We start from the raw sequence: 13,033 nt of genomic DNA on the forward strand, positions 1-13,033 counted from the left end.
GAGCATTTTGACAGCTAAGATCCCATCCAGACAGAGACCAGAACCAGGGACCCATAGACTACAGAACGTTGAACCTAGAAGGCCCACTGCAAGCAAAAGTATTCTCAGCAGGCCTTCAGAATCCAGCAAACCTAACCAAACTATTCAACAGCCGGGCGAGCTGTTTGAATTCTTTGCCAAGAACTTTTGCCGGAACCGCAGACCAGACCCAGACCGCTGTGAGCAGAACCAGAGATCCGGATCGCTGTGAGCAGAACCGGTGCCTGATTGACCCGCCGAGCATTGAGAACCGCCGCTGGATGTGTTGACCAGATCCGTGACAAGGCCTATTTCAGCTAAGATTCTAAGCTTTTCAATGAGCCTAGAACCGACTTCCTACTCCTTATAGTGCCTCCGTAATCGCGCTCGACGCACGGGACTAAATTTGCCGCAATTTGACATTTTGCTCAATTTCAGCCACGTGTAAAAATATTTGTCCTTGCTTTGCTTGATGAAATTCGTGTGCAACCTGACAATCATTCATAGAGCATTGCTAAAGTGATCCTGAACTGATTCAAAGTATCTATCAACTACCCTGAACCCCCTATAGGAAATTAAAAGCCTTTTTAGCGTATTTTTCACTTAATTGCAACCACATCAAAGTATCTTGCCTGTGTTTTAAAATCATACCTGTTTTTCTCTAAGCTTGCTAGGGGGTAAACTGCATTTCGTAGTGCATTTTTGTTGGGATTCTTGAAGACTGTGTGCTCTCCTTCCATTTCTTACATTGCATAGGGGGGGGTGAATTGCCAGAGAAAAAGTGATTATCTTATCTTTTGCTAAAATCATATCAAGTTATTTCTGAACTGCATTTTATTCCTCATTGCTTTTCCCTTGAAACCATAAAAGTATTTTTGCTACCTTATCCATCCTATACTAACTCCTCATTGATTGTAAAGAAGTGTGCTAGTGCCAGATTACCCATTGTTGATCAACATTATATCCATAAGTGTGATATCAATTATTAATTTATTATAAAAGTGTGATATATATCTTGTTAATTTTTGTAATAAACCTTTTAATTTGCAAAACAAACCTACTTCTTGGCTCAGTGGGGTCAGGGGGATTCTGAGAGGGGGGTGTTATACAAGGGTTGTCATCCAGAGTACTGAACTGGACATAAAAATACATCAATAAGGGTTTTCCTCAGCATCCCAGACTAGGCATTGACTTAGCTGTAGTGTTGATTGAATATCGCTTACATAACATCGGTATTACTGACAATGTGATTTGAGTTGTGCCAACCAGGACATTTTTTATTTAATGTTATTGTTCATTTATAACACTCAGCGAGTGGTTTCTAAGCACAGGATGATTGTCTTCTTTCCAAGAAGAAAGGCTTTGCCCCCTAAGCTATCCTCCCTCCTGGCACATGGCAGCCGTGATTCATAGCTGTGTCTTGTCCCCAGGATAGGACTTTGCGTATGACAGCTTGAGCTGTCCTCATGTCTAATTAATTAAAGAAACGTATTATTGGTAAATCGGAGAGCAAGCTAGCAACCTCCTGCCTCTACAAGAAGACACAATAGGCACGTTGCAGTGTTATTGCACATTATTCACTGTTTTTACCCAAAATGTTTGCCCTTAAGTCACTGTTAAACTTCTTAATTGTACAACTGCTTCTCAATTTGGATTTCCGCAAAGCATTGCAAACATGCTGCTCTACACACAAATTAGTCGCATTAACACTTACATTTTTACTGGATGAGAGAGAACGTTTTATTTTGAGGTATTTCCGTCATACAGTACCTGGATCTCTGGCACCACGGTGGAGGAAACTTGAAGTAGCTGCTCCTCGTTCACAGCCTCAGGCGTCTGCTGGTCAGTGTACGTAGTCTTGCTGCTGGTCAACTGAACATCATAAGAACCAGAATAGTAGTAGTAGTATTCTTCAAAGTACAGCTCAAAGTAATACCTGTGAAACATAATGTGTGATATTTATCACTTTGCTTTAATTCACAATGAAAATACCGGATACACCGGCATCAGCAGCAGTTCCCTTCAATGTATATGATATGCAAATGAGCTAAATAATAGCACCTTTAACACACAAGAACAGAAACCAACGACAGGTTGATGCATTGGAAACATGCAATTTATTGTGTGTTCTTCTGGTGGAATACATCTTTGTAAGCTTTAGTGGTTCACTTCATCGATGACTATCACTAATATAATGCTACTCCTAGTGCAACAATCCCATTCAGCAGTCTGGGACAAGACACAAACGGTTTTCATCTGAATATTTTTATTTTATATAAAATAATAAATCCAGGAATGAAAGCGTTCCCCTAACTTACAATGCTAGGGAAGTTGCCCACAATACTTAACATGACTACAAGCACCTTTTATACAGAAAGGAAAACAAAACTTTTCTGCTGTTCTCTCATTAATGTTTTTATTCAAAATAGGCAACTAATGTTTCTTAATCACACCATCATCCATACATTGAAGAACAAATATGAATGGTTATTTTAGACAATTGATTCAATTACTTAATGTTAGCACCCTGGGCGGGGGCTCCAACCAGTCAGGCAGCTTGGAACGGGGACTGGTTTCTATGGTATGAGCCTGTTTTCATAGTTAACTGACTGCTGACCATCGCCTGTCCTGTGTCTCCCTTGCTCTCCTCCACATTGCTTTTAACACCCGTGAGTAATCACACGCGGGTGCTAAAGGCTGAGGAAAAATAATGTAAAAAAAGGAAAATTTACCATTCTGCAATCCTGCAACGCCATGTCTGATACAGGAGCCCGCCTTCAGTGTTGATTATGTCATTGTAGTCAACACTGAAAAGGTACACCTTCTGCAGACGTAGCGCTGCAGATGCAACATCGGAAGACTAAAGAACAATACTTACACCTGGTAACTTTCTTTCGACAGGATGTCCCACCCACGTATTCCTCATCTTTTGATATATAGCCTTTCCAGCTTTAGCTGATTTGGAAAATATTTACGGCAGAGGCCGGTCCCTCGAGGGCCTCTGTCTAAAGGTCAACATCATCACCAGTATAGGTACCACACGCAACACCAGTTGGCTTCAGTTCTGTTTATCCCCTGTTTTCCTTTGCAGAATTACCCGCTTAGCAACATACTGGATCAGACACTAAAAGATTGTAAAGTGTAATATCTGGAAATTCTACAGCAGTATAGGTTGGGAGAGGATTGTGTCCTCCAACGTATTCCTCATCCTTTGATAGACACCCAAAGCAGTGTTGGTTTTGGAGGCAGGAGTACACATTTTTCAGAATGAATATTAGTCACAAACCGAATGAAGGACTGCCTTCCCAAATCCTCCTTTCTGAGATGAAGATGAGTCTAGACAGTAATGCTTTACAAAAGGTATGGATGGTAGTCCAAGTGGCTGCTGCACAGACGTCCCTTATCGGCACCCCTTTTTGTAGGGCAGAAGATGTTGCCATCGCCCTCGTAGAACAGGCCCTTAGGCCTTCTGGAGGGTCCTTCCCAGCTAATCTGTAGCATTCTCCAAAGCTCAGAATAATCCATCTGGACAGGGTCTGTTGTGTTACTGCTAGTCCTAATTTATAACCCATGTATCCAATGAAGAGCTGATCATCTTGGCGAATCTTTTCCATTCGCGAAATATGGAAACTCGGAGCTCTTCTTGGGTCAAGTCTATGTAGCCTCTCCTCTTCCTTTCTAGGATGAGGGGGCAGGTAAAAAGTTGGTAAAACAATTTTTCAGATACATGGAATTCAGAGACTATTTTAGGTAGAAACAAAGTTGTAAAAAGTTGTAAAACAGGGTTTACAAGATAACGCCTGCAACTCGCTCACCCTGCGGGCTGATGTTAGAGCTACCAGTAAAATGATCTTAAATGTCAGAAGTTTTAATGGACACGAATGAAGAGGCTCAAAAGAAGCACACATATGACATTTTATAACAAGATTCAAATCCCAATCCGGCACTTGAAAAGGAGTTGGGAGAAACACATTGGTTAGCCCCTTGAGAAATTGTATAATTAAAGGAATTTTAAAGTAAGACGGAGCACTTCAAAATTGAAAGCGCTGCCAAATAACCCTTAATGGTTCAAATATGGAGCCCCAGATTCGCCAAATGTAGCTAGAAAGACAGCACCATAGGTATATTACATTGACATGGGACCACAGTCTTATCTCTGCACCAGTTGCAGAACCTTTTCCAATGGCAACGGTTTAGTTGCTGGCCTTCTGGCGGAAACAAAATCTCCATTATGTCATCTGGGAGGTCCTGATCCTTATATCTCAACCTCTTAGAAACCATGCGTGAAGGTTCAGGTTCTTGACCTCTGGATGGAGAACCCGGCCCTCCTATTGCGAGAAAAGGTCCTCTCTTTGTGGACAATGCATTGGAGGGCAGATGGACATGTCCAGAAAGTCTGGGTACCACATCCTACTGGCCCAATCCAGAGCAATTAGGATCATGGATTTTCCGAACCTTCTCAACCTCCTGATCATATGAGGAATAACAGGGACTGGAGGAAACACGTACAGGAGTGGAAATTTCCAGTCCACTACGAAAGCGTCCCCTAAAGCTGCTCTTGGGGGAAATTCCCTGGAGCCCTACTGTTCGCACTTCCGGTTGGTACTGGTCGCGGACAGATCTACTTGAGGCGAAGATCTCATGAAGAACTTCCTGAGCTAGTTCCCACTCGTGGGAGACTGTGCTCTGCCTGCTCAGAGCGCAGAGCGTCTGCCGCTATGTTCTCCTCTCTGTGAACCGCTGACAGTGAGATTCCTTCTCGAATTGCCTAGAACCAGAGCTACATTGCCTCGCTGCACAGTGGTAGTGACCTTATGCCTCCTCTTTTGTTGAGGTAGTACATGACCACTGTGTTGTCTGTCATTATCAGCACATTATTTTGCTGTACAGAGGACAGAAAGGCCTTCAGTGCTAGTCTGATTGCCCTCAGCTCCAAAAGATTGATGTATAGTTTGGACTCCCATAGAGACCAACGACCACTGATTGTCAGATCATTGGCATGGGCTCCCCACCCCGTGAGTGAGGCGTCGGTCACTATTGTTATCTTCGGCCATGGTTGCCAAAAAGTTTCTCCCTTCACAATATTGTCCTCGCATGTCCACCACAGAAGGTCCTGTGCAACTCTGCTCAGAACCTGAAGAATGTCTGACAATTTAGCAATTTAAACGATTCAAGAGCAGTGGATATTCAGGTGAATAGTTTAAGTGGAGGGCCATTAATGTCTCCCAAAAATTAGTGAGAATGACCAAGCATAGTGAGAAGTATAATATAGGGTGGTTCTCCAACTGAGAATGTGTTTAAAACAAATGCTGCAATTTACAAAATAAGCTTTGGTAAAAAGTCATTCAATTTATAATTTTCTATGGTAATGCATCCAGTAGATATCATGTCATCAACAGTACAGGGGAGATTTATACAACATTTTCATTATGCCTGTGTCCGCAACATATGCCAGCAATGCCAATGTAAATACTTTTCCTGCAGCTGCGTTCATGATATATGCCAGCATTGCAACTTAAATCAATTGCTCAGAGGGTAGCCAGCTAACCAGTGCAGTTTCAGTTTCGGCCAGGAGAAGATCAGCAGGGGAGAGGAGGAGAGAAAGCAGAAGCAAAGAGGAAGGTCTTGGGGTGCTTCAGGAACCTCAAGATTCAGAGAGGCAGGGAAGCTGTTCCAGAGGGAGGCCCCAGCAGAAGAAAGAGATCTACCACCAACTCATTGCTTGGAGAAGCGATTGACCCTGAGGGAGTTGGAGGCGGATGAGCGAAGAACTCAAGAAGGAAGATATTTAGGAAGAAAGAGTTGAAGGTATTAAGGCCCCTAGCCCCAGAAGGCCTTGTGGACAATCCTCGCCACCACTGGGAGCCAGTGCAGAGATTTCCATCATGGAGAAATACGATCCCTGGGCTTGAGGCCAAGGACAAGTCTTGCAGTCCTGTTTTGGATGAGCTGCAGAGGGCGGAGAGTAGAGGCAAGCAGATTTAGAAAGCGGCTGTTGCAGTAGTCCAGCCTAGAGAGAACCAGAGCTCTGGAGACAGTGAACTTCTGGGGGAAGGAGAGGAAAGGAAGAATACCTCTGAGGAGATGCAGCTGGTAGTGTGACTTCTTAGAGACGTCAGAGATGTGAGGAGAGAAGGAGAGTGTGGAGTCGAAGATGACCCTGAGGTTTTTAGCCTCATAGGTGGGAGCAGGAAGAGGAACAAGAGAGGCCGGCCAGAGAGTGACAGGAAAGGAGGGAGCAGGTGTGCCAATGAGGAGAATCTTGGTCTTACTGGCATTAAGGCAGAGATCATTGGCAGCACACCACTCCTGTATAGCAGACAGACGGTCAGAGATGAGAGAAGGAGAAGAGGTGGCAGAAGGGAGCCTGAAAATGAGTTGCGTGTCACCCGTATAGCACTGAAATAGCAGAGAGCGGCAATGCGGTGGGCAAGAAGTGCCAGGTATTGGTTGAACAGATAGGGAGAAAGGTTAGAACCCTGGGGAACATCGCAGGTAGAGACAGAGGAGAGGAAGGACCCAATTTCGACCTGGGAGGGTCAATCGGAGAGGAAAGAAGTCAGCCAAGCCAGGGACTGAACAGTGATACCCATGTTACCCAAAATCTCCTCTGCCTTGGGAGAAAAAAATCTCCTCTGCCTTGGGAGAAAAAAATCTCTCCCAAATATTTCTCCCAAGGCAGAGGAGATTTCTTTGATAAGAACATACAATTATAGTGTGTCCATAGAGTGTGTTTTGATTGCACAATATCTAACAGTTGATGTTCAGATGCATACTCAAACAATCAGGGAAACAGATGTTTTTTGTGTGAACCATTAGGGTTCGTTTTATATGTATCACTTGTGTTTTATAGTTTTTTATGACTGTGATAGACATTAAAATATGTGTTATTTTTTAAAAAGTCTTGTGTGTCTGCCCATACATTGGATGGGTAGCATGTATGTGTAGTGACCAGTTGTTATATACAAACCCATAGCCTAATAGGAAGGAAGCCGTTTTTTGTGGGATTTTGTTTATTGTGATAGTTTTAGTCCTCACCCACACGGCCCCTAAAAAGAGGACCACATAGCTCGGTTTAGCTAATACACTGTCAAAAACTTCCAAGAAGCTGCATCCATAATCTATGCCAGTGTGGTCACTAAAAAACATTTTCATGATGCTGCTTCCACAATATATATATTTATATGCAAAAATAATGGATAAGAATGACCAAATTTGAAACCTTATAGTGACTGACTCATCTTCCTTTCTACTGTTCAGGCCTGAAAAAATGGACCCAGTAGTGAATACATAAAATCACAATATCGATATGTTTTTCATGTATCTTAATTCAACATAATGCAAATCTAAAACATTACTATAAAAACATTTATCTAAGAACACCCACCAGCTAGATTACAACAACAAAAATCAGAGCATCAGAAACATCTACACATTACTAACACAACAGAGTTTACAACATCATACAAAGACACAATAGGACAAACAAGTAATTGAACATTGATCCAATTATGTATCCACATTTATAAAGCCGAACATGCTTCTGTCCCTAACACCAAATAGGATGGACATTCATCAGGGGCTGTCCTCTGTCAATCTTTAATGGGTTTCTGATTCTTGTATCTTGGGTGTAGTTCACATCAAGGGTACTTTCTGAAAAAATTATCCCCACATACATACATATAATCAAGGAAATAAAAAAGGAAGAGAGAAAAAATCAAACGTCACCAATCAATTAATTTCAGATATTAATTCATATATATATATATATATATATATACACCAACAATCGAACCATATATATTCCATCTGGTGTGAGTTTGTGGAGTTTGTGGAACCACAAACATAACTTGAAAGGGTACCTGCTCTTTATGCAAAGTAAACACCCATGTTTTGAAGAAAATTCCACACTCATGTTCAGTAGGAGACAAATTTCATCATGACCTCCAACGTCTAACTCAACTTCAATAATACTATGAACACACACCAAGTGCACCTCGCCAGGATAGAATGTACTACGGCATTTACACCTCGTACACAGCGCAGGGCTTATTTTACACAGGTCTGACTTCCGTGTAAACAGAAATGACGGACTACTTCACCACATTACATTCAAGCACTCCCTGTAACGCATGGCGGCCATCTTATACTGCCTATTTGGCATAGGGTAATTACATTACCAAGTCGTACCGAAATTAAAGGGCATCCGTTCATCCCTCATCAATTTATTGCAATACCTCATACCAGTGCAAACCATATTCATTGCAAATACGAAGGAGTATTCTGGAACATTCTTAGTGACCAGCATACATTTCCAACTCGTTACAGTTGCACCGTGTGTGGCAAAAATGTGATTGTAATTCAGAGTACAGATCTAACAGTCTATTTCACATAACATATTAGGTGTATTCTGGTATTTAATGTTCATACTCTATTGCTAGAATCCAATACCTTGTAGTCAATTAATGAATGCTACATTCTAGTGTCCAATACATCTATAGCCATGTTCAGTTCAAAATAAAAAAATGTTCTACAAGACTTTGAGCTACAATGGACACAGTACCAACACTCCCTGTCTGAGGCCCACAGATGAATTAAGTACACTTTTATATTGCCGGGTACAATACATATGGAACCCCCCACATTTATCAAGCATTGTCCAGCAACACATTGAGCACCCCAGATGATAGCTTGGCCATAAGAGCAGAGAACCGCTTGATCAATCTACGTGGAATTGACATTGTGCCACTCAATCTCTTCATTTAGCCCGAGCACATAACTCTGAGTTCTAAAAATAATTTTTTGTTCAAAAGTGAGAAGTTTGCAATTAAATTCTTCCTTTTCGGCACCATGGATCTTCTTAGGGATGACCCATGTAAAATCCTCATGGCTATGACCCTTTTCAACAAAATGTTCCACCATGGGTGCCTGTATAATTTTGCCTTTGATACAGCTGCAGTGCTTGATAAGTCTGGTCTTACAATTTTGGTTTGTCATTCCTATATAGTGTAGCCCACATGGGCACACTATATAGGAATGACAAACCAAAAGTGGCTATAGATGTATTGGACACTAGAATGTCTCACTATTGCAGTTGCTCAATTCTTTTAAATACCATTTAGCCTGTAGCCCAATGTCTACTTCACTAGTTTTCATTGTGTATTTGCACATTACACATTGGCCACATGGAAAATGGCCCATCACAGGAGCCGTACCCCACAGTGTTATCTGTCTAAGCAACCCCTGATGTTTTTTTGTTATGTCATTCCTGACTAGAATGTTCCTCAAGTTCTGGCTTCTCTTATACGTTACCAACGGGGCTGGCTTCCCATTGTTGTAGATTTTTCTCCAACTTTTAGCAATCACTGTTTGAATTTTGTAAGCCAGGTTTGAACAGGTATTAACAAACACTGACCCTGTCTTTTTTCTTATTCTCTATGGCGCTTTTTCAAGGAGCGCTTCTCGTTTTTTGTTATAAGCCTGTTTTGCCGACTCTGTAACCAATGTTCTGGGGTACACTCTCCCCAGAAACTTTTTTTTCAATGTGTTGGAAATGTTCTCATAATGTTCCTTCATGCTACTATTTCACTTTAATCTCAACAATAGACCAAATGGTAAATTGGTTTTGATATGTTTATCATGGTGGCTAGAGAAATGCAACAGAGCATTTCTATCCATCGCCTTGCCGTAAGGCTTAAACCATAAACTTCCTCCCTGATGGAAAATTGTTATATCCAGTACATTTTTTTCAAGTTCTTTTATTCCTCTGGTGAATTTTAGAAAGGCATTTTGTTGATTGAGCCACACCATAAAGCTCTCTGTTCCTCTCTTATCCTTCCACACAATGAAGCTATCATCAATAGATCTAAGCCATTGTTTGAGGTGAGATTTAAAGGGATTATTATCAGGATACACTGTTGTTTTTTGAACATTTTAACATATACATTGGCCAAATTTGGGGCCATTGCTTCACCCAAAGAGGTCCCTTCCACTTGTTGGTAGAAAACACCCTGAAATTGAAAAAAGTTTCTACTAAGTGCAAACTCAGTGCACCATAAAATGAAGCCATTTCTCACAGGATGATCATCATTACGACCCATTAATAGCTTTTCAATCACCTCTAATGTGGCTTTCTGGGGGATCATAGTATAAAGGGACTGAATGTTCAAACATATCAGTGAATGGGTACCTGGAGTGAAAGCTAGACCATCAATCTTGTTAATAACGTCAGTTGTATCTCTCAGGTAACTCGTCATCTGTTGTACAAAAGGTCTCAAATAATAATCAGCCAATTTGTATAAGGGTTCCAAAATAGAACTCACTCCTGAAACAAATGGACGGCCCGGTGGGCTCAATGGATTCTTATGGATTTTTGGCCAATATATAAAACACTGGGACTCTTCTTTTTCTCTCATCACATATTCTGCTTCTTGTTTCCCAATCATCCAGTGATCTAACGCTCGTGTCACCTTGTCTCTAACGGCCCGGACCATAGCTTCTATGAGATTGTCATTTAACACACAGTACCTTTTCCATCTGATAGAAGTTTGTTGCACTCCTTGATATAATCTGTGCAGTTTAGTAGAACAATGGAACCACCCTTATCTGCCTGTCGTATGATCACCTCATGACTCCTGGCTAGTTTAAGCATAAAATCCCTTTGACACTTGCTGAAGTTAGAGTGGGTCTCCCTCTCCATATTTTCTAGTCTGCCAACCTCCTCTAGTACCCTTTTCCCAAAATGCAATAGATTCAGGGGAATGGCTGTGCACGGGAGGATTAAAGGTGGAAAGGTACATAATCCACTGCAATTAACCACATCAAAAGGGGGTTGATTTTCAAAGGACTCGCTACGATGAATTTTTCGCTACCGCAATATATGCCAATATTGTCAGTGTAAATGACTTTCATGAAGCCCCAGCCACAATCTAGTCCAATAATAGTTTATGGGTGCATTTGGTGAGATACACATCGTTCTGAACAGAACCCACAGCAGTGGAACAAAGAAAGGATCCATTGGGGAGACATACATGCAAGCACGCACGCACACACTGAGGCATGCACTCATTCAAACACATTCAAAATGCATGCATATGTTCATGGATGCCAAAAGAATACCAATACTCCAGAAGATAATCCAAGGGTTTTTATTTTCCAGAATCCAAATTTGGCTGAAGCTTGATGGAATGTGAGGACAGTGGGACACACTAAAGGTCATCCCTCTCTCATCTCCTATGGGCTTCCCACCACCCTAGCTTAGACTTTCCTATCCACTTGGGTTGGTAACTAGAGATCAGTATCCCCTACTGTCAGAAATACTGACTAAAGTGATAGCCCAAATGCCCCAGCCTTCCTTTTCTCAATCCCTCTGGGTTTCATCTAGCCAGTGATGTACGGTTCTCACAATGGGATGTGGTGCCTTCTCAAATGCTCAGTTTCAAGTATTCACCACATTTGACATCTTTGCATTCCCTCCCAGATGTTTTCTCCTTCACTTCCCCAGTGTCACTCCTTCTTCCAGAAACTCTCTACTCTCACTCTCCCTCTCTGTTTCCTTCATCTGCCCCTCTGAGAATGACACAACTCCCTTCCACTTTCCCTTTGTCTTGTGCTCTACCTTTCTCACTCTGGTCATCTCTCCCTACTACTCTACTTTCTTCTCTAGTCTCCTTTCCTTTCCCTTCAACTCTCCACACTCTGCTCCTCTCACCTTTACTCTCCACTCTCCTCTTCCCTCTACTTTCTACTATCCACTCTCCTCTCCCCTCTACTCCACATCTCCTATCCACCGCCCTCCATACCAGATTCTCATATCCACTCCCCTCTGCTCCCCACTCTCCTCTTCCTTCTAATCTCACTTTCAATCATCCCTTTCACTCTTGCATACGCAATGCTCACTCTCACCCACCTATTCTCCTACTCTTACACTAACCCTCACTCACCATACACACATTCTTACACACATGCACCAAAGCCAATACCTCAACTTTAATAAACCTGTTCTCAGTATCCTTCATGCTCCACTCCACCATCCTTCTTCTGCCTGGTCTCTTGGTCTGCTTCCTCTCCACCGGACCTCACCAGACAGACTACACTGAACAATGTTTTTCACTCATTTTTATAGCACCCTTTGGGTAATTCGTCCCCCTTCCCCCCTTTCCATTTGCTGGAGTGCTCACCTGTTCATATGGACCAATCTACACCTGACTTTTCCCCAGGGCTGGATTACACCAGTGCAATGTTATTAAATGTGTTTTAAGCCGCCCCCTTGTTGTTCTGTGATGGATGCACAAAAGCGGAATCACTGTTGGTTTAGTTATTATTCTGCCATGGTTAAGTGACTGGTTTGCTGGTGCAAGGTAAGATATTTTCGGCAGACTCTGGATTCCTTTCCACATTTCTCTCTTGTGGGTCGCATAACTCATCATTCGTGGTAGGGGTGTCTAGTGGTTTGAGATCTGAAAAGGAAAAGAGAGAGTTATGGCCAGCATGTGGTACGGCAGGAATTGGCCGACTGACATTGGTACTTTCCACTTGTAACTAGGCCCATACAAAGCGAGCGATACTGAAGCCCTCCCAATTCTGTCACCCCGCCTCTGGGGCAGGACTGACCCTGGTAGGCCTCCTGCCCCAGGTTGAGTGGGGTGTATCCCCCTGACTGGGTCAGGGCACTGTACGGGTGTGTACACAAATACACACGCATACGCTATTACATTCAAGCATGCATACACACCAATACTTTCAAACAAGCATACAAACACTTTTTTGTACAAATTAGCTTACGTTTACAAGCGGTCATCGCACCTGCTAGGGAAGCATGAGTGAATGGACAGCATGGGCAGTGCGCCATAAGGATTGGAACATTTGTTGCTGCTTTTGCCTTCCAGGCAGTAGGACAGCGTGTGACACTGCCGGCACCATTCACACCTCAATTCTGTGTGCATTATTTTTATTTGTTTTAATTGAAGTGCTCATTATCTGGGTGCCAGCCCTGCAAGAGGCAGGGGAGTACAGC

At 42.5% G+C, this 13,033-nt stretch overlaps 1 protein-coding gene across 1 annotated transcript in view; it reads right to left on the reverse strand.

Moving 5' to 3' along the window:
* The window catches only part of LOC138498457 (fibrocystin-L-like), a 252,505-nt gene that overhangs the window by 114,090 nt on the left and 125,382 nt on the right, over positions 1-13,033 (reverse strand). Inside the window, exon 4 of the mRNA XM_069622207.1 lies at positions 1,789-1,954. Coding sequence (XP_069478308.1) covers positions 1,789-1,954 — 166 coding nt within the window. The remainder of the gene's footprint in view (positions 1-1,788; positions 1,955-13,033) is intronic.

The sequence above is a fragment of the Ambystoma mexicanum genome, chromosome 5q (assembly GCF_040938575.1).
Source record: "Ambystoma mexicanum isolate Mex_15411 chromosome 5q, UKY_AmexF1_1, whole genome shotgun sequence".
NCBI classification, from domain to species: domain Eukaryota; kingdom Metazoa; phylum Chordata; class Amphibia; order Caudata; family Ambystomatidae; genus Ambystoma; species Ambystoma mexicanum.